Raw genomic sequence first — 22,910 nt, forward strand, 5'->3', positions numbered from 1 at the left:
ATGGCGATCAGTTTCGACGACATTGTCATATACTTCTCCCCGGACGAATGGCGGTTGCTAACCAAGGACCAGAAGCAGCTGTACTGGGACATGCTGGAGGAAAACTACCAGTCCCTTCTTTTCGTTGGTGGTGAGCAGGCTTGATGTGGGGCTCGGGATGGCCAGACTGCGGGGGTGAACCAAGGACAGGTTTGTCTATAGAAGCATGAGAAGTGGGTTCGAGTCCTGCTCAGCCACAGAAGAGACTCCTGGGAAGGACTTCCTCTGTCTTGGACCAGGGTGGTTGTTTGGGATGAAAAGGAACAGACAAAGGGTGCGTGATACCACCCCTAATGAAAAGTGGGGTCGAAATGTAACCAACAAATCATTTAAACGACCCGTCCCTCGAGAGCTTAATTATAACACCCCTCATCCCCAGCATTTCTGCTTTCCTAACTGGGAATGAGGGACAGTGGGTGGAAGGCAGGGAGTTGGAGTCCAAGCATGCTGGTTAGAGAATTCTAGGAATTGAAATCCAGGCATGTCGGCTGGAGAATTCTGGGAGTTGAAGTTCAGACCTGCTGGTGGGGGAATTCTGGGAATTGAAGTCCAGGCATTGTTGAAGCGGGGGAGCCCTGGGACATCTTCTCTGATCAGCCTGTTTCCCTTCAAGGAAGATGTCCTATCAGCCCAGAAGAAGTCGTCTCCTGGGTTGAAAATAACGAATATCTGAAAATCTGCATGTTGTCGAGATTCTTAGGAGACCTTCCTCCTGGGATCCTTTTTGTAGGTGAGTGACGCATATATACAGGAGCCTTGGTAGTACAGTGGTTTAATGCACCCTGTTATTAATACAGCTGCCTGCAATTTCTGCAGGTTCGAATCTTACCAGGCTCAAGGTTGACTCAGCCTTCCATCCTTTCTAAGGTAGGTTAAATGAGGACCCAGTTTGTGGGGGCAATAAGCTGACTTTGTATAAATATACAAAAGGATGAAGGCTATTGCTTAACGCATTGTAAGCCGCCCTGAGTCTCCGGAGAAGGGCGGCATATAAATCAAATTAAAATAAATAAAATAAAAATAAATATGGGAACCGGACAACGGGCAAACAATCTTAGGGCTGTTCTTACGTTAGCAGTCGTTGCTGCTTTCCTAATTCCATCTTTTCCGATTTACCGTCTCCTGGAGTTCCGAACTACAACTCCCATCACTTCAGTGGTAGGAACTTCAGAGTCCTGCACGTATGGAAAATGTTTTTGAGGTTGAGCCACCCTTCCCTCAAGACGCCCTCGTGGCAGGCTGCCTGCTTTGGGAAATGCTCTTTTAATTGAGTGGGAAAATTTAATTAAACGTCCAAAGAGGTTAATCATCACTCTTCCGCATTTCTCTTAAACTTCTCCCTCTCTCCCTTCTCAGCTCCTGACGACCTCTCCACGGACATTTCTGTAATTTTTGAAGAAATGATATCCTTGGCTGTTGCCTTTTTTCAACCTGTTTTTGCTTCCTCATTTAAACTACGGCCCTATGATCTCCTGGTGGTCACTTTTCCCTGAATCAAATACCTTTGGTCATACTTTGCTTCTTATAAAATCAGCCAGGGTAGGCTGGAGTCCCCCCCCCTCAAAGACGGGACACACTCCTCTTTTCCTCTGTCACAATTATACATTCTCTTTTTCCTCCAGATAAAAAGCAACCCCAAATGGACAGAGACAGCTTTCCTGAGCAGGTGGGCCCTCTCAAGGCCATCTGTAAAGAAGAGGATACCTACTGTAGCGATGTCGAGGGGCATCCTTGTGTATCGGCAACTGAACAGAGAAGCGTGCCCGATTCTGGCGGACAGCTACGGACAGAATCGATGCAGTGGGCTTCAGGTGACGCGAGCACAAAGGACATCATACGGCCATGCTACGTGTTGATAGAGCTTCTGCCTGTAGTTTTGCCTGTCGTGGTGCCAGAAAAATCCGCCGAGCTGCCGTCTCGCAACACGACGATCCAGCCCCAGCATGATTTTGCCATGAGTGCGGAAGACCTTGTGAAGGAAATTCAGTTTGCGGATGCCACTTGCGACGAGAACTCCGTGGACGTATGCTGTCAGGCTGTGGCGCCAGCTCTGGCACGGAGCACAAGGAAGGCGCAGGATACTCGGCCGTCTCCCCTGGCAGCCCCCACCGAGGAGAGAAAACGCTACTTTTGTGCTTGGTGCAAAGAACCATTCAAACTGCAGATTAACTTGGAAGTGCATTATAGGTATTGTCGTCAGAAGCAAAATCAGCCCAGGCTTCTCTTGAAAGGCCTGAAGGTTCCCTCTGAGCTGGACGCAAGTGGGTCAGGCAGCACTGGGGACTTGGCGGATTCTGTCCTCCTCCCACAAAAGCCTGCCCAAGGCCCATCGTCCAACGATGGCGAGGAGGCCTTCTCGGATTGCAGACTATGGCAACTTCAACAGAGACAGAGAGTGGTAAAGTACAAAGACATGTTTGACGCCAGAAGGGGTACCACCGAGAGAGTGCGCAAATTGGCGGCAACGACCTGTGCGATGAAGAAGCTGTGGCGGTGTCTGGAATGCGAGGAAAAGTTTGTGTACAAGTGGCAATTCATGGCTCACCTGCGAAGTTGCACGGAAAACGTGCCTGGGGAAAACCACCTGCCCCCAGAGTCCCAGGGCTTAGCCGCAAAGGGGCTCTCCAACAGTGAGGAAACACAAGAACCGTGTGTCGCACCGGTTGTGCGTCCGAGCACTTCTAAAAGCTCGACACTATATCCATGCGACAAATGCGGCAAGAATTTAAGCAAGTGTTACATACCCACGCACCGTGCCTTCCACGAGGGACAAAGGTACAAGTGTATGTGGTGCGGGAAAGTCTTCAACTTTCGGAGCGCGGCAGTGAGGCACAAAAAACAGCACTACAAGCTTGAGGAAGACATCAAGTGTCCCAACTGCGGGAAGCCAGCGGGCGACAATGATTGCTTTTGCATGATCAAAAAAATCACTGTCGCTCCCGATTCGGATGGCGGGGAACAATCCAGGCCGGAGGAGCCCAAGTAGCTTTTTTGCAAAAGACAGGCAGTTTTTTTGTTTTTGACTGCTGCAGGTTCAAGAGATACCGCAACAGGGGTTTCAAGCGCCACTCCTGCGTGAGAGGTTTGGAACTTCGCTCGGCCTCTCTGCCCATCGGGAACACTATGCAAAATATGCTTGTTCCAGATGTTGCGAGAAATGCCTTTTTCGTCAGCCCCTCGGCAGACACTGGGAAATACACGTGAACTGTATATACAGCTGTACACCAGGAAGACACTACGAATGAAGTTGCCTTTTATTTGCTTCTCACTTGCACCCCGGATCCCGAAGCAGCTTGATATGCTCTGTGGGCACCGGCTTGAGGATGGATAATAGCCATAATGTACACCAGCAATTTTACTTTGTGCCTTAGCTAGATTTGTAAATATTCTGTGATAAATCTGGTATGATAGAAGGAACGATGATGCACGGATCTATTTCACCAATGTCTTAAGACAATGTTTCTCCACCTGGGCAGCTGGAAAATGGGTGGACTTCAATTCCCAGAATTCCCCTGCCAGCTATGAATTCTGGGAGTTGAAGTCCAGAACGGACCGTCCTCCAACAGTCCAGTTGAGAAATGTTGTTCTAAGAAATCAAAAATTTGGGGTGGCAAGGGTGTTTGGGACCTGACTCCAGCACATGTGGACAACTTGACTTTTTTTCTTTTTTTCTTTTTAACCTCAGCCCACCCAAATCCTTCTATCCCCTCCCCAAAGCCTAATTTAAGGTCCTCACCATTTTGTGGCTAATTTTGACTGATTACTACACTACAACGCGTAAAAAAGTTGTAGGAAGAAAAAAGACATTTTCATGGCGGACTTCAAAATAATGTTCTTTAATTTTGGATGAATTGCAAACAAAGAGAAGACTGTTTGCCATGGTTCTGGATGAATTTGAAATGCCAATTCATTGTAGCGTAAATGTAATTAATTGTCAATAAAAGCATAGATGGAAGTCCTTTCTGTGTGTATGAATTCCAAATTCTGGCAATATTAGTACAGGAAGTCCTCGACTTACAACGGAGCACAAACTTTTCGTTGCTAAGAGAGACGGTTGAGTTTTGCCCTATTTTGTGAACTTTGTTTGTCCGCCGTTGTTAAGTGAATCACTGCGATTTTTAAGTTAGCCACATGGTTGTTGAGTAAATCTAGTTTGCCCATTGAGTTTGCTGGTCAGGAGGTCGCAAAAACTCTGGGTCACTGCAACCGTCATAAATATGAACAGTTGCCAAGCATCCAAATTTTAAACGGTTACTAAACGAAAGGTTGTTATATTGAGGACTACCTGTATTTGCTGGCCCCATGACTTTCCTTACAATAATTTATTTTTCAACCACCAATGATAGAAGTGTCCTAGAGTCCTTGAGATAATCTAGTCTGACCCACCCAGCTCAGAAATCAAGCATTTTTTGTGAGTTGACAGGCTGAGCTAAGAACTAGATTTCACTATGGAATGGATAACTAGAGAAACGGCATTTCATTCCAGATGCAGGCAGTCCTCAACTTGTGACCATTCATTTAGTGACCAGTTACAGCAGCACTGAAAACAGTTGACTTAGGACTGTTTCTCACATTGACATCCCCATGGTCACATGATCAAAATTCGTTACTTAAGTGATCCGTGTTTGATTTTATCTTCTTTTTTTTTTTGCCATGGTTGTTAAGTGAATCACAGGTCATTAAGGAAACCCAGATTCCCCTATTGACTTCACTTGTATGAAGGCGGCTAGGAAGGTCACAAAATGGTGATCACATGACCCCAGGAAGCTGCCCCCGTCTTAAATACATGCTATTGGTCAAGCTCCCGAATTTTGATCATGTGACCGACCGTGCAGTCATAAGTGTGAGGACCAGTCGTAAGCCACTTTTTTCCAATGGAGAAAAAAAGTTAACTAAATGAAGAGTTATGAGGGGAAGACTGACCATCTGTAGTGCCAAGTTTTTCAAGCTTGGCCACTTTTAAGACCTGTGGACTTCAACTCCCAGAAACCCCCAGTGAGCCTAGATAGAAGAAACAGGAAAGACAATCAGCGAGTCTCATAAATAAAACTCAACACAGGAAGGTTTTATTGGTGCTTTTTCTTCTAAAAAAAAATTTACAGATTATATATATATATATATTTATATATTTGTTTTCTGAGGTTTTCGCGGGTGTTTGTAGGTCTTTGGTTATTTGGGTTTTCTCCCGCGTAAAATTGGAAGTGTCTTGGCGACGTTTCGACGAAGTCTCATTCGTCATCTTCAGGCTGGTGTTTTCGACTTCGTGCTTCTAGGAGCATTCTTCAATGTCTGCGATCACACATTGCTCCTAGAAGCACGAAGCCGAAAACACCAGCCTAAAGATGACGAATGAGACTTCGTCAAAATGTCACCAAGACACTTCCAATTTTACGCGGGAGAAAACCCAAATAACCAAAGATCTATATTTATATATACATATACATACACCAGTAGAGATGGAAGGGACCTTGGAGGCCATCTAGTCCAACCCCCTGCTCAGCAGGAGACCTGTTCTAGGGATTCAAACAGCCCAACTGCCAACCTTTCTGATCGACAAGCTCAGCGTCTTAGCCACTGAGCCATCTAGTCAGGCTAAACAAGACTACATACATACACACACATATATACATACATACTCATACACACGTTTTCCCCAAAATAAGACCGGGTCTTATATTAATTTTTGTTCCAAAAGACGCATTATGACCTAATTTCTGGTTAGGTCTTATTTTGGGGAAAATGCAATACTAAACTCCTCTGTTCATGATCTTAACTGGGGATTATTTTTGGGGGTAGGGCTTATATTACGAGCTTCCTGAAAAATCACCCTAGGGCTTATTTTCCAGTTGGGTCTTATTTTGGGGTCTTACACACATATACACATACATACATACATGGATATATGCATATTACTTCATGAAATGAATGTTGAGAAACTCAAAAGAGTCATTAAGAATTTATCCTGCCATGGAGACACACTTGGACGGCAGATCTGTTCGGAGGGGCACCTTTTGCACTGACACGCCTATCCATGCGTGCCCGTCTATGCCATCTCTTCTCTGGTTTTATTTGACCGGGGGATTTGATAGAATTGATTTTGTTCTGCCTTGATATACTCCTCGACTTACGACCACAATTATGCCCAAATTTCCACAGCTACGCAAGAGTGTTAAGTGTGCTTTGCCCCATTTTGTGTTGTTAAATGATTCGCTGCAGTTGCCAGTAACATGGCTGTGAAGCAAATCTGGCTCCTCCACTGATTTGGGGAATCTGACAAACCAGAAGGTCGCAAAAGGGAAATCACATGACCCTGGGACACTGCAACTGTCATAAGTCCATGCCAGTTGCCAAGCGTCTTGCATTTGATTATGTGACTACAGGGAGGCTGCAACCACGTGTTCTGATATTAGAGTTGTGCGAGAAAACAGTCCCCGATGACTTCCACATTCGCTGGATACCCTGGCTGTTCGGGGCACGTAGCATGCCCAAGTGTCCTCACACATGACATGTCCGTTAATCCTGGGCTTTGCAAGTGCTCATCCCACCTATCTGTTGCTCACCAACAACCTTTTGTGACGAGACACGGACCCTCGGGGACGCCCCCTCCCCCGCTGGGGCATACCCTGAGGACTTCTGAGCTCAATACCCCTCTCTCCCCGCCCATCATTCAGCAAAGATGCTCCCACGAGGCATGATTCGGTTTTGCCGGGGTAGAACAGTGGGACATGTTCAGATGACGGCTTGGGAAGTGATGCCTTGGGTTTCGGAGACAGGCATGGCAAAGTGAGCTCCGCGCCGGTTGGTGAAGCACGTTCCTGGCGGGAAGCTGCCCGTTCCTGCCGCAAACACCGCAGCTCGTCACGGATCTCAGTGAGGACAGTCAGCAGCTGCAGCTGGAGGTCCCTGTCTCTAACCCGCTCCTCCCGTTGCTGGGCTCGTTCCTCTTGCCACACAGCTAACTCATGGTGGTAGAGCTGGTCCCACTGGTCTTCCATCTCCATTAAGCGATAGAGAGTGGCCCTGCAAGGTACTCGGCGGTTCTCCCGCAGGCGGGAGCCCCCAATTCTCCACGGCAAGGAGTGCGAAGGAGATAACCGCTCTGTGCAAGGTGATATAGGAGGCAGGGACTCCTCTGTTAGAGTCCCCGTGCCGAGTGGAGATACAGATGGCTGCTGCTGCTGATCCTCGTATGGCTGCTTCTCCCACGCCGGACCCATCAGTCCCCGTGGGAAGGAGCCTAGATCAGTATTGGGGGGCTCTGACTCTTCCTCCTCTGTTTGGGGTCTCAGGACTGGAAGGTGAGCACTCCTGTCGTGACCGTACTCAGAGTGACCACCCGCCCGAGTAAGCGTGTCCTCTAGCTCAGATGCGAGCGATCCCTGTGAACTCCAGCGATGGAGGAGCATTCCCTGCCGGTTGGAGAACTTCAGGTCTTCCTCGGCTGAGAGCTGTGGATCGAGACCCTCATCCCCATCCGGGTCTTCCGCGTCCTCCTCTTCGGAAGTGTAGGAAACCCGGGAGTCATTTCTCAGTGGGGGTGAGACAGTCGACATTTCGGGAATCTGCAGCTCTGGACCAGAGTCAGCTGGAGGAGAGAAGGAAACAAAGTTGACCTGTCAGGAGTGAAATGCTCCCGGTTCGGACTGGATCGCCCGATCCGGTAGCGATGGAGGCGGGTGGTTCGGAGAACCGGTAGCAAAAATCCCTGCCCCCCACCCCCATGCCCAGCTGAGCCGCGCAATTATCGGAGCCTTTTTTTCTTTTAAATGCCTCTGACGATCCAAGCTGGGATTATGAGAGCCTTTTGAAAACATTTTTTTACAACCTCTTCACTGAAGAGGTTGTAGAAAAAATGGTTTTAAAAGTAAAAAAAAAAAATGGCCACGCCCACCCAGTCACATTACACCCCCCCCCCCAAACCAAGCCATGTCCACAGAACCAGTAGTAACAAATTTTAGATTTCACCACTGGCTCCCATCCCAGGAGATGGTGAGTTCTAGTCCCACTTTAGGCATGAAAGTGAGCTGGGTGACTTTCGGCCAATCACTGGGAGATAGTGAGTTCGAATCCCACTTTAAGCATGAAAGCAGATGGGTGACAATGAGCCAGTCACCAGGAGATGGTGAATTCTAGTCCCACCTTATGCATAAAAGCTGGCTAGGTGACTCTGAGCTAATCACCAGGAGACAGTGAGTTCTAGTCCTGCTTTAAGCATGAAAGCTGGTTGGGTGACTTTGGCCCAATCACTCTATTTCAACCAACACACCTCACAGGACTGTTGTGGGGAAAATCAGAGGAGTAAGTTATGTTGGATTTGTTCACCACCTGGAGTTTGTTGTCAAAATAATAAAGGCGGATACACGAATAAGAAAATTCAACCTCTCTACTTTGGTCTCACACCCTCCGAGCGTAACTTTGAACTATCGCTAAACAAACGGTTGTAAGTCAGGGACTGCCTGTCACTTTAGGGTTGTAAGTCAGGGATTGCCACTTTAACGCAGGGGTCCGCAACCTTAAACACTCAAAGAGCCACTTGGACCCGTTTCCCACAGAAAAGAAAACACCGGGAGCCACAAAAACCCTTCCCATGCCTGACTATTTCTTGGAGCGGCTACAAAACGAGCCTATGTAGTCGAATTAAACATTGTTTTCTTCTGAAACTTTTATTTTCTTGGATTTATCCATGGTTGGCCTACCGGGGGTTGAAAAGTTCAATAAATCGCGTGCTGGCGGGTGTCACACATTTTGAGTGACAGGGAGGTGCAGCAGAGAAGGGTGAAAGAGCCACATTTGGCTCCAGAGACGCAGGTTGCTGACTCCTGCTTTAACGGATGTCTTTGTGCCAGATATAGTGGGGAGGTGGATGCCAAGAGAAGGGGGCTCGAGCCCAGCACAGAGCCTGCACTAAGCAGAGGACTCCCCCCAACCCTCGGACCGCTCGTGGGTTGCAGCCTATCAGGAACTGGTCCGCATGAGTGGTGGGTCTCACCTGCGGCCGGGCAGCGCACACCTGTGCAGCTCCATACGCACGAGTAGCCAACTGGCGCATACATGCCCATGCCTGCCCACCGTTTGTGAGTTGATCTGCACGAGGGGTGCAACAGACCAGGGGTCTCCAACCTTGGCAACTTTAAGCCTGGCGGACTTCAACTCCCAGAATTCCCCAGCCAGCAAAGCTGGGAGTTGAAGTCCGCCAGGCTTAAAGTTGCCAAGGTTGGAGACCCCTGCAGTAGACCACCACTCGTGGCCCAGTTCCTTCCCCCCCTCCCCAAGCCAGGCCGCCAAGCCACAAAGGTTGGAGACCGCTGGACTAGATGAACCCTGAGGTCCCCTTCGAACACTACGATCCTAGAACAGCAGCCTCGCTTCCCTGGTGGACAGTCTAGGCAGCGTCCAGTTGCCTTGGAGGACTTACCAGAGCTGCTCTGCTCTTCGCCTCTGCTGTAGTCTCCAATTAGTGACAGGTCTGGACTCCGGACACCCAGGTGGGGTCCAATGAACCCCTCCATTTCTGGCAGAGTGGACGGCTGCCCGTTGGTGTGGATATAAATACCAGGGTGGCTGGTGGCAGCCTTCATGGGCCCAAACCTCCATTGGGAGGTTCCTGGGAAGTAAATCTCTGCAAAACAAGATCACCCCGTGTTTGTGATTTTCGGGGTATCCACCATCTGCCACCCACCCACCTACCCTTGTTTCCAAATTGCTGTTGTTTTGCAACAACCGCCACATTATTTTTGTCTTGCAAATTTCTAATCCGCCTACAATCTGAGAATGCAGGGAGTCCTCAATTTACGACCGTCATCAGGAGCAGAATTTCCATGGTTAAGTAAGGCGGTCCTTGAGGGAGTTGCACCCAACGGCTTTATCTTTGTCCTGGTTGTGAAGTGGATCGCAGCAGCTGTTAAATCATGCGTTCGTTAAGGGAATCTGGCTTCCTCCATTAGAGTTTGCTGGGTGGAGGCCGGACGGGAAGGTCGCAAATAGAGATCATGTAACTCCAGGATGACGCAACAGGGGGCATGTCCACCAATGTTATGACTATTCATTTAGTGACTGTTTGAAGTTACAAGTGACTTATGACTAGTTTTCTCTCTCTCTCCCTCCCTCCCTCCCTCCCTCCCTCTCTCTCTCTCTCTATTTATCTTCCCATCCATCATCCCATACCATTTATCTATCCATCCATCTACCATCCATCCATCCATCCATCCCCTATCTCTCTCTCCCTCTATTTATATCTATCATCTATCTATCTATCTATCTATCTATCTATCTATCTATCTATCTATCTATCATCTATTTCTATCTATATAACTATCTCTATCTATCATCTATTATTTCTATCTATATCTATCTCTAATCTACAGTATCTATATTTCTATCTATATCATATCACTTGTCTATCTATATCTATCCATCCATCCATCCATCATCCATCCATCCATCCATCACCTATCTCTCCCTCTATTTATCTATATCTATATCTATCTATCTATCTATCTATCTATCTATCTATCTATCTATCTATCTATCTATTTATCTATCTATCTATCTATCTATCTATCTATATCTATATAACTATATCTATCATCTATTATTTCTATCTATATCTATCTCTAATCTACAGTATCTATATTTCTATCTATATCATATCACTTGTCTATCTATATCTATCTATCTATCCATCCATCATCCATCCATCCATCCATCCATCCATCCATCCATCCATCCATCACCTATCTCTCCCTCTATTTATCTATATCTATATCTATATCTATATCTATCTATCTATCTATCTATCTATCTATCTATCTATCTATCTATCTATCTATTTTTTTTAATTTAATTTATATTTATCTATTTCTATCTCTATCTCTATCTATCTCTAATCTACAGTATCTATATTTCTATCTATATCATATAGCACTTGTCTATATCTATCTATCTATATCTATCTTATCTATCTATATCTATCTATCTATCTATCTATCATCTATCACTTGTCTCTCTCTATCTCTCTATCTCTCTATCTATCTCTCTATCTATAATCTATCTATATTTCTATCAATCATCTATCACTTGTCTATATCTATTTTTCTATTTTTCTATCTATCTATCATCTATCACTTGTCTATATCTATCTATCATATCTATCTATCTAATCTATCTATCATCTATCACTTGTCTATATCTATCATCTATCTATCTATCTATCTATCTATCTATCTATCTATCTATCTATCTATCTATCATATCTATCTATCTATCTATCATCTATCAATCTATCACTTGTCTATATCTATCTATCATATCTATCTATCTATCTATCTATCTATCATCTATCTATCTATCTATCTATCATCTATCTATCTATCTATCTATCTATCTATCTATCATATCTATATCTATCTATCATCTATCAATCTATCACTTGTCTATATCTATCTATCATATCTATCTATCTATCTATCTATCTATCATCTATCTATCTATCTATCTATCTATCTATCTATCTATCTATCTATCATCTATCTATCTATCTATCTATCTATCTATCTATCTATCTATCATCTATCACTTGTCTATATCTATCTATCTATCTATCTAATCTATCTATCTATCTATCACCCATCCATCCATCCATCCATCTATCATCTCTCTCTCTCTCTCTCATCTAGTGTTATTCACATTTAACGACTGTTGCAGCATCCTGGGAGTCAGGTGATCAAAATTCAAGTGCTTGGAAACTGACATGTACTTAAGACAGTTGCTGCGTTTGGGGGTCACGTCAATGGGGAAGCCAGATTCTCTTAACAATGATCACTGAACAATTAACATCTAGCTGAATAACTGCAGGGATTAATTTAACAAGGGTGGGGAAGAAAGGATCTGAAAGGGGACAAAACTCACTTAACCACTGTCTCATTTAGCAACAGAAATGTTGGGCTCAATTGCGGTTTTAAGTCAAGGACAACCTGTCTGCTTATTCCTCTTTCACTCCCCTTTTCACAGCTGTCTGCCCCAGCTAAAATCAAGATAATGACATTTCCTCCCACTTTTTAAATTCAAACTGAAACAAAAGGACTCCCAATGTTTCCACACACTTAACAGTGGTCCTCCCCATCGGGCCCAGCAGTTCCCCCCTCATTGAATGTGCCTTGGACAGTCATCCCTCAGGGATGTAGTAATCCTTTGGGGGATGGACTAGATGACCTCGGGGCGCAGTTTCCATTCTAGGATTCTCACAGCAGTTTGCTAGTGGAATGACTAATCCAGGATGCGGAAGACCTTCACTGCACGAGGACGGTCACTGGACAGTGACGTTGAATTTAGGGACCGTGCCAAGGAAGGGGTTAGACTAGATGACCTTAAAGGGTCCCTTCAAAGTTGAGATTTGATTCCTTAACAATCTGGATCCTAGTTTCTCAACTTTGGCAGCTTGGAGAGGTGTGGACTTCCAACTCCCAGAATTTCCCAGCCAGGATGCTTTAAGAGGAGAGGGCTTCCACTCCCAGAATCCCCCAGCCCAGATGCTGACTGGGAATTCTGGGAGACCCTTCTGACTGTCCCGCAACTACCCTGAAATGGCGCTCTCTATACTTAAGGCCCAAATTTTCCCCGCTCACCGGGGTCCAGGACGATCTCCGGTTCTGGGTCATGGGTAGGCTGAAGGAAAGTGGAAGCCACCATCTTCTCCAGAGGTGTCAACTGTGGTTTGTAGGGGGTTCCAGCCTGGTGGGCAGCCTGAGGCTTCTTGGCGCTGATCTTCTTCTTGACGTCCAGCCGTAGATCCCGCCATTTGTGCTTCAGATCGTCGATCGAGCGCTCGGTGTAGCCAAGAAGGTTGACGCGGCTTTGAATTTGGGTCCAGAGCTGCTTGCGGCGTACGGGGTGCGCCCGGAAAGTTTCGGAGCCGTACAAGGCGCTAAAATGCCGGACTACATTCCAGACCAAGGCTTCCATCTCATCGTTGGAGAAGTTCGCTTTTCGTTTGCGTCCAGGAACTACGCTCAGAGATGCCACGGATGAAATAGACGGGGAAGGGTCAAACTGGACGCTCCATCGCTCGTTCGCCGCAGCTGAGGAAAACATGGGACTCCCGGGCCAAATCGTGGCGCAGGGGGACTGTGAAAATTCAGATGGAGGAAAGACGGGTGGGGTGTGGGGTTAGGCTAGATGTGGGGTGGTCCCTAATGGGTCTGAAGGTCCGTGGGGTCTTTTCTGACTTGTGGACGACTAAAGTTGTGGTCCAAGGTTGTGCAGTGTCATCTCCAGGACGTCTGGCAAAAGGTGGAGAAAAACAAACAAAGAAAAAAGGATCACAAACTTTCAAAAATATGTTGTCTGCATTGCAAACTCTCATTTAGTGACCGTTTGAACTTACAACGGCCCTGGAAAAAGTGACATATTCAGATGCCTGGCCACTGGCATGTACTTATAATGGTTGCAGTGTCGCGGGGCCTTCTGACAAATAAGGGGGAAACTGGATTCGCTTAATGACTGCATGATTCACTTAACAACTGCTGTAATTTGCTTAACAGCGGTATCAAAAAAGGTTGTAAAACGGGGCAAAGCTCACATAACAACCGCCTTGATTAGCCACGGAAATTGAGGTGGTATGTTACTTATATATCATTGAGGGATGGAAGTTCCTGTCCCGATTGTCGTTGTAAGTCGAGGACTACTTGTAACTGTTTAAAAAAAATCATCTGGGGAACCCTAGCAAAAAGAAAAAAAAAAAGAAAGAAAATCTTGCCTCTAAAATGATTATTTTAGGGTCTAAGAGTTACAGCTCCAAGGAAAAGGGTTAAGGTTAGACTCAGGGGTCTGCAACCTTAAACACTCAAAGAGCCACTTGGGTCCTTTTCCCACAGAAAACAAAACACCGGGAGCCACAAAACCTGAGTGGGCGTGGCCAACTCGACATCACTCACTCCCACCCAGTCACATGACATACACACACACACCCCAGCCTCACCTCCCCAGGTTTTGTGGCTCCAGGTATTTTCTTTTAAACAGGTCTCTCTCTCTTTCTCCCTCTCTCCCTCTCGCCTCTTTCTCCCTCTCTCTCCTTTCTCCTTCTCTCTTTCTCCCTCTCACACTTTCTCATCTTTCTCCTTCCCTCCCTCCATTTCTTCCTCCCTCTCTCATCTTTCTCCTTCTCTTTCTCCCTCGTCTTTTTCCCTCTCATCTTTCTCCTTCCCTCCCTCCCTCTTTTTTCTCCCTCCCTCATCTTTCTCCCTCCCTCCCTTTCTTCCTCCCTCTCATCTTTCTCCTTCTCTTTCTCCCTCTCCCTTTCTCCCTCTTACACTTTCTCATCTTTCTCCCTTTCTTTCTCCCTCTCGTCTTTCTCCCTCTCCCTTTCGCCTTTTTCTCCCTTTCTTTCTCCCTCCTTCCCTCTCTCCCTTTTTGCTCCCTCTCATCTTTCTCCCTTTCTCCTCTCCCTTTCATCTCTTTCTCCCTCTCTCATCTTTCTCCTCTTTCTTCCTTTCACCTTTCTCCCTCCCTTTCTTTCTCCCTCTCTCATCTTTCTCCTTCTCTTTCTCCCTCTCCCTTTCACCTTTCTCCCCCTCTCATCTTTCTCCCTCTTACACTTTCTCATCTTTCTCCCTCTTTCTCCCTCCCTCCTTCTTTTTTCTCCCTCTCATCTTTCTCCCTTTCTCCTCTCCCTTTCACCTCTTTCTCCCTCTCTCCCTCTCCCCTTTCTCCCTCCCTTTCTTTCTCCCTCTCTGATCTTTCTCCTTCTCTCTTTCTCCCTCTCATCTTTCTCCCTCTCATCATTCTCCTTCCCTCCCTCTCTCTCATCTTTCTCCCTCTTACACTTTCTCATTTTTCTCCCTTTCTTTCTCCCTCTCATCTTTCTCCCTTTCTCCCTCCCCCTTTCTCATCTTTCTCCCTTTCTTTCTCCCTCCCTCCTTCCCTCCCTCCCTTTTTTCTCCCTCTCTCTCAACTTTCTGTCTCTCTTTCTCTCTCATCTTTCTCCCTCTCTCTTTCTCATCTTTCTCATCTTTTTCTTTCCCCATCTCTGTCTCTCTCTCTGTGTCTCTGTCTCTGTCTCTGTCTCTGTCTCTGTCTCTGTCTCTGTCTCTGTCTCGTGTGTGCGGGGAAGGACCATTTCCAAAAACAGGCGAGAATTGGTTTGTTTTTTTTTTCCTTTCTTCTTCGGGTGCTTTTTACCATACAATTTAATTTTAAATCGAGTCATTTCAGGATAAATGAAACCCTTTTGTTCCCCTGCTGTGGCTCCCTGTCAGCTGGCTGTCTCCGTCCCCCCCCCCACTCTCCCTCCTGGCCTGCCCTGAGAAGAGAAGGGCGGTGGAGGCGGATGGAGACTCGCTCCGTATTTCAGAGCGCGGAAGCAAAGTGCCCCTCTGCTTAGTCTTTTTCTCCGGCCCTGGTTGGGAGATGCGCAACTTTCTCCACCCCGAGACACCAGTTGGGCCACCCCAGCCCATGCTCCACATCGTGATGGGCTCCAAGAGGAGGAGGAGGAGGAGGAGGGGACAACATGTCTCCCCCCATTGTGCAATGCGCTGTTTACTAAGCCTACTACCACCAATAGCCTCCCACCGTCCGGTATGCTCCCATAGAGAGGGGCTCCTCCGGGTGCCGTCGGCCAAACAATGTCGACTGGCGGCCCCCAGGGGGAGAGCCTTCTCTGTGGGGGCACCCGCTATCTGGAACGAGCTCCCCCCGGAGATACGGAGGATCCCGGATCTGCGCATCTTCCGCCGCGCTCTCAAGACTTTTTTATTCCACCAGGCAGGCCTGGCCTAATCCTTTCCCTCTTTTTAATTATGCAAATTTTAATCGGTTTTTTAAATGATTGGGGTGTTTTAATCTGTCTGGGCCAAATTGTTTAATTCGATTTTACTTTGTTTTTAAATTTTGTATCTATGTATTTTTATTGTTTGGCTGTTCACCGCCCTGAGTCCTTCGGGAGGAGGGCGGTATATAAATCAAATAAAGTAAGTAAAGTAAAGTAAGTAAATGCAAGAGCAGAAAGCAGCCACAGAGGCGGACAGAGGAAGATGGGGAGATGTGTGACTTTCTCCGGCTGGGGGGCATCTTTCCCATCTTCCTCTTGCCACCTCTGTGGCTGCTTTCTGCTCTTGCATTTAAACTTAGCGCACTGCACAATGGGGGAGATGGCGTCTCCTCCTCCTCCTCCTCCTCCTCCTCCTCCTGGAGCCCATACACGCAGCATCGGCTGCAGCCGGTCGGCCCAGCCAGTGTCTCTTTGCTCTGGCGTCTCTCCCAGCGGCCGAGATGCGCACAGCACCAACAAGGACCGGGGAAAAAAAGAGGGAAGTAGAGGGACGCTTTGCTCGAGCTCCGGACTACAGAACGAGTCTCCATCCGCCTCCACCGCTCTTCTCTTCTCAGGGCAGGCGAGGAGGGAGGGACGTTGCCGACCTCCGGGCTAGAGGAAGAAATGAGCGGGGGGGCGGGGGTCAGCCTAGATGACCTCTAGGGTACCTTCTAAAGAGAATTCTCCTGATTGATGGGATCTTGTGTAGCCTAAGGCAGCTGAACAATCTCTGTTAGGGGATGCTCATTGTGGGGGGGCATATTACGCCTCACCTTCTAAGTCTTAACAACCGACGTACAGGTAGTCCTTGACTTAACAAGGAGATTCATTTAGTGACGGTTCGAAGTTACAGCACTGAAAAAAAAGTGTCTCAAGACCGGTTCTTGCACTTATGACGGTCGCAGCATCCTGGGGTCCCATGATTGCCCTTTGCAACCTTCCCACCTGGCTTCTGACAAGCAAAGTCAAGGGCGGAAGCTGGATTCATTTAACGACCGCATGATTCACTTAACAACCACAACAGAAAGTCATAAAATTGGGGGCGACTGATTTAACGGTCGCTTGGCTTAACAAACAATCTTCTATTGTTTGCTGTTAGCAGAGTGTTGGTTACCCAGCTTGGAGATGTGTGGACTTCAACTCCCAGAATCCCCCCCCAGCCAAGGGGATTCTGGGAGTTGTAGTCCACACATCTCCCAAGCTTCCTAAGGTTGAAAAAAGCACTGCATTAGGAAACAATGTTTTGAACAGTTCGACTCTTTTTTTTTCCTCCCAAAATCATGAAATGATTTTAATTGTTTGGCTTCTTACCGCAAATTTTAGGCTGCATGTCTCAAAACCTTATTTATTTATTTATTTATTATTTAAATTTATATACCGCCCTTCTCCCGAAGGACTCAGGGTGGTGTACAGCCAAAAATAAAAACATAAAAATATAAAATTTAAAACAATTTAAAAGTATATTAAACAAATTTGGCCCATATTAATTAAAAGTAGTATCAATTTATACCTGAAGTATCAAATATAAAATTATAGATAAAATTAAAGTATTTTAAATTTAATTCAAGCTTTATCTCAAGTGTTTTCCCCCAACCCATCTGGGACTTTTTGCAAGGGTAATGATGAAAGGAAAAAAGGATGAGAAATTTATTCGAAACGAACTGGAATCTCTCCTGTTGGGGACCCAGGCCTCTTCCCCACGACCCCATTCCCTAGCACAGCGCTGACCCGCATTCCGGGTGCATGCCTGCAGATTTTTTAAATTTTATTTTATTATAATTTGTCAAAACAAAAACAGGAATAATATAAAAATACAACGACAGGGACGATAGCGCGCTTAAGCACGCCGCTCTACGGACCTCGTTATGTATGAAGTGAGGTCCACGGAATTGCACGTGTGTACGCGAGATCCGTTTCCGGCCAAGACTCCCCGCGGGAATTCAGAGACCAAGTTTTGGCTCCAGCAATGCGAGAGATTTTTCTGGCGTTGAGCCTCTTTGCAAAATGGCGCCAGGGAAGATGGGGTGTCTTGCACCCCAAATCAAGAGTGGGGCGAACTGGGGCTCTTGGGGCGCACCCCGAAGTGAGCTGCTGGGTGCATTGCAAGCCCCGCTCCATCTTCCGCTTCGGGACCCAAAGCCCCCTGGAAGGAGAAAGGCTCTTCGCCATGCAAGCGGTAAAAGGCCGGTTGCAAATGCGCCCCCCGATCTCCGGGGCAAGAACGACGCCGCCCAAAGCCCGGGCAACGGGCCCCTCCGTGCAAAACGCGGGGATGGTTGCAAAGGACCTGCCTGGTGAACGGGAGCCCCCTCCGAGCCCCCCCAAAGCGGGTAGGGGGCGCGGAGGGGCTGCCCCGCCCTTCCGGCCAGAAGAGGAGCTGGCGCCCGCGGGCGCCTTACCTGCTGTCGCTGGGCTGGTAGTTCCTCTCTGGCTTGCTTGGCAGCAACGGGGGCTGAATGGCTGTGGGTCCCGGCCGCCGAGGAAGAGGAGGCCCCAACCGGCTGCCTACCCGCCCCCCGGCCCTGCCCTGCCCTCCGTCTGCTGGAGCCCGCGGGGGTGGCGCTGCTGCCCGCCTCTGCAAGCGCCTGGCACGGGGTGGGGCAGGCGAGCTGCCCGACTGGCCTTTTGCAAGAGCCCCCCCCCTTTCCCCTTCCCAAAATTTTGCACACCGGGGAATACCTTCAAAGGGTCTTGGCGCTCAGACTGGTCCAAAGTGGGTGGCTTGGGGGGGGGGGGGAGAGAAGAAGGAAGGAGAGAGTAAGAAAGAAGAGGAGAAGAGAGGAATGAAGAAGAGAAAAAAGGAAGAAGAGAAGGGGAAGAAAGAAAAATGAAGGATAAGAGAAGAAAAGATATGAAAAAGGAGGTAGAGGAAAGGAGAAAAGAAAAGAAAAAGGAAGGAGAAGAAAGGGAAGGAAAAGAAGAGAAAGAAGGGAGAAGAGAAGAAAGTAGAGAAAGAAAAGTAAGAGAAGGGAAGAGGAAAAAGGGAAGAGAAGAGAAGGAGGGGGGAAGAAGAAGGAAGAAGAAAAGAAAAAATAGAAGAGAAAGAAGGAGAAGGAAAGAGAAAATGAAACAAGAAAGAAACACAAGAGAAAAGAAGTGTATCTTGCTGGTTTTATTTCATTTTATTTGGCTATATACATCTCTCTTTTCTGGGGCTCAAAAGTATTTCCTAGCAAATAAACCTTTAAAAAAAAATCCAGAGTCCCCCTTAAAACCTGAACTACTGAAGTGCCCCTTTTTCAAGAAAACAGCATAGAAAATCTTAAAAAGTGGATTCGGAGCCTTTGCAAAAGTTCTACTTTATTTTTCTAGATTCATGGTGATTTTCCATGGAAAGTGAAACAGAAAAAAAAATTGCAAGAATCTGGAAAGGGCTTGGTTGTCCTTGAAATTGCTCTAAAAGAAGTGGATTGTTTCAATTTCAGTGAATTGTTCACTGTCGGGGGCCAGATTAATAAATCCAGTCATCTCTTTTGGGGCTGCAGTCAGAGAGTTTACTAATACAAGCATCAGTTTTAACAGATTACCAGTTAGAAGGGACCTTGTAGGTCATCTAGTCCAACCCCCCCAATCTACACCAGTTCTGATAGATGGCAGTCCAGTCTCTTCTTGAAAGTCTCCAGTGATGAAGCTCCCACAACTTCCGAGGGGAACTTCTGTTCCATGGATTGATGGTTCTCGCTGTCAAAAAATTCCTCCTTATTTCCAGGTTGAATTTCTCCTTGTTCAGTTTCCATCCATTCTTCTTTGTCTGGCCTTCGGGTGCTTTGGAGAACAGCTTGACCCCCTCCTCTCTGTGGCAGCCCCTCAAATATTGGAAGACTGCTCTCCTGTCTCCCCTGGTCCTTCTCCTCACTAGACTAGCCATGCCCAGTTCCTGCAACCGTTCATTGTATGTTTTAGCTTCCAGTCCTCCCATCATCTTGGTTGCTCTCTGTACTTTTTCTAGAGTCTCAACATCTTTTTTATGGTGTGACCAAAACTGGATGCAATACTCTAGGTGTGGCCTTACTCGGGCTTTATAGAGTGGTATTAGTACTTCATTTGATCTTGATTGTATCCCTCTATTAATGCAATTTAGGATTGCGTTGGCTTTTTTTAGCTACCGCTGCACACAGCTGGCTCCTATTTAGCTGGTTTGTGCACTAAGATTCCAAGATCCCTCTCACTGTTACTGATATTAAGCCTGGTTTCCCCCAGTTTATATGCGTGCTTTAGGTTTTTCTTACATAAGCGTAAGAATTTACTTTTCTCTACACTGAATTCCATTTTGTTAGATAGGGTCCAGTGTTCAAGTCTGTCAAGATCCATCTGGATCTTGAGCCTATTTTCTAGGGAGTTAGCTATTCCTGCGAGCTTAGTTATCTGCAAATTTGATGAGTTCTCCTTCTATTCCCTCATCTAAGTCGTTCATGAAGATATTGAAGAGTCCTGGCCTAAGACAGAACCTTGTGGCACCTCACTGCTTACTTCTCTCCATGTAGACTTAGACCCATTAAGGACTACTCGTTGAGTACGGTTTGTCAGCCAGCTGCGAATCCATCTGGTGGTGAAGCTATCCATCCCACTTTTTTCTAGCTTACAGAGAAGTAGGTTGTGGTCTACTTTGTCAAATGCCTTGCTGAAGTCTTAAGTATATTATGTCCACAGTATTTGTCCTTTGCTTGAAAGGAGGTTTAAAATTTGGAAAAAAAGTGGATTTTATTCCTGACTTCTTAGAACGGTGCTTCTCACACTTGGACCTTTTAATATGGAGGGCTGGACTTCAATTCCCAGAATTCCCCAATCAGCATGAGGGGGGGAAAACACCCCAAAACTCCATCTGGCCTTCTTTTCAACTGACTTTGGTTCCGAGCCGGAGGCATTTTGAAATGGACCTTCCTGTTTCAAAGATGGCCACTGCCAGATCAGCAAAAGCCCAATTTTGCAAGAAGCCGAAAAGGGAGGCATCAGGAGTTTCTTAAAGAAATTTAATTTTTAATAAGGGCAAAACTGCCTACTGTGGGGGTTTTTTTCTCCCTTGCAAAGGATAGTTAAAGGAAATTTTTATTTTCTCACAACCATCTGGAATGCAGTTGCTAGCACTAACAAAGCTTGCAAAAATGCGGGTGCATGCCAAATATAAGGGTTCCTCCCCTGACTGGGGGTTGGACTAGAAGACCTCTAAGGTCCCTTCCAATTGTATGATTATATTCCTATTCCTATTCATTGTGAAAGGAATTGTATTGTAGACTAGAAAGTTTCTGCTCAAGGAGGAACCAGATCAGTTGGGGAAGTTGAAGTCCACTTCCATGGCTGGGGAATTCTGGGAGTTGAGATCCAGGCATGCTGGATGGGGAATTCTGGGAGTTGAAGTCCATGTGTGCTGGATGTAGGATTTGGAAAGCTGAAATCTAATGCATGCGTGTCCAGGGAATTCTGGGAGTGGAAGTCTTAAAGTCGCTAAGATCGAAAGACACTGATCCGACGCTGAAATGACCACCTGTCTTATAACAACAGGGACTAGTACGGGCTCAGCAGACTGATAGCATTGTGATTAACACCAGCTGTCTGCAATTTCTGCAGGTTCGAATCTTACCAGGCTCAAGGTTGACTCAGCCTTCCATCCTTTCTAAGGTAGGTAAAATGAGGACCCAGATTGTGGGGGCAATAAGCTGACTTTGTATAAAATATACAAAAGAATGAAGGCTATTGCTTAACGCATTGTAAGCCGCCCTGAGTCTCCGGAGAAGGGCGGCAGATAAATAAATAATAATAATAAAAATAAAAAAAATAGTGTTTTAAGAAAGCATTTTTTCCTTTCAAAGTCTACAAATCAGGTATGTTCCTTGATAAGCTTCGTTGAAATGCCTATGTTTAAGCTAGGTATAAGCTTTAAGAAAACACGCTAGAGTCATCGGAAAAACACCTACACATGTTCTTTTGCTTTATGGTCTCTGACATGTGTCTCTCTCTTCCTCCAACTTCGATAAACGTTTTCAAGTTGGAGTAATTACATAGAACTGCCTCCAGAGGGCAGCAGCACACTCCCCGGAGGACCAGTGCCTTCGCATAGTTCAATTCTGAGCTACAGATATTTTTTTTCTTTCAAAATAACATTTCCTATTCACAATTTATCGTTGGCTCCTCTTAAGAAGATGAACTGTTTAGCTAGGTTTTTGTCTTGCAATATTATATTGATTTTGTTTTTTAAGGAGAGACTGGACAGTCACTTGTCTGAAATGGTAGAGCCGGGGCTGGACTACAAGACCTCCAAGGCCCCTTCCGGCTCTATTCTGATTCTGATTCTCGACTGGGAGGGATTTGTGTTTATAGAAATAATCTCAATAAACAACTGATTAAAAAAAACCAAACCTTTCACTCGGTGAACCTTTAAAAGTTGCCTTGTTTTTAAAGTTATATTAAAAAAAATGCAAAAGTCTACGGACAGTCCTTGATTTATGACAGTTCATTTAGTGACCGAAGCAACAACAGCACTGAAAAAAGGGACTTTTTCACACTTAACGACCGTTTGCAGCATGATCAAAATTCAGACCTCTGCCAACTGACTCATGTTTATGACAGTTGCAGCATCCCGGGGGTCAGGCAGTCCCCCTTTTGCGACCTTCTGATGAGCAAAGTCAACGGGGAAAGCCAGATTCGCTTAACGACCGTGTGACTCACTTCACAACCGCAGCGATTCACTTTTAACAACCCTGAATTGGAACCCTGAATTTGAATTTTTAAAGAAAAGACTTGAAAGGGTATCAGGTTTCTTGCTTGAGCAGGAGGGGTTAGTCTAGAAGACCTCGAAAGGTCCCTTTTAGCTCTGTTCTGATTGATCGATCTTCAACAAATTTGACCCCGAAAATATGAATCCCCAATTAAGTGATCCAACAGAAAGTCATCACATACAGCTAATCCTTGAGTTACGATTGTGACTGAGCCCAACATTTCTGTCGCTAAGTGAGACATTTGTCAATGTCACCCCAATTTATCAGCTTTCTGGCCACAGCTGCCGAGCGAATCACTGCCATTGTTAAGTTAGTCAGTTTGTTTCACTTAACCGGGTTTTCCATTGGAC

The 22,910-nt window shown here is 46.3% G+C and overlaps 1 protein-coding gene across 1 annotated transcript; it reads left to right on the forward strand.

Annotated features, from left to right (window-relative positions):
• LOC139326645 (zinc finger protein 560-like) lies at positions 1-3,243 on the forward strand. The gene is made up of 4 exons (XM_070956547.1): positions 1-130; positions 653-769; positions 1,662-3,021; positions 3,072-3,243. The coding sequence occupies exons 1-4, from the start codon at positions 1-3 to the stop codon at positions 3,241-3,243; spliced, it is 1,779 nt and encodes a 592-aa protein (XP_070812648.1).
• The last annotated feature ends 19,667 nt before the right edge of the window (positions 3,244-22,910 follow it).

Source organism: Pituophis catenifer, unplaced genomic scaffold (assembly GCF_029215685.1).
Source record: "Pituophis catenifer annectens isolate HBS135680 unplaced genomic scaffold, rPitCat1.0.hap2 SCAF_73, whole genome shotgun sequence".
Lineage (NCBI taxonomy): Eukaryota > Metazoa > Chordata > Lepidosauria > Squamata > Colubridae > Pituophis > Pituophis catenifer.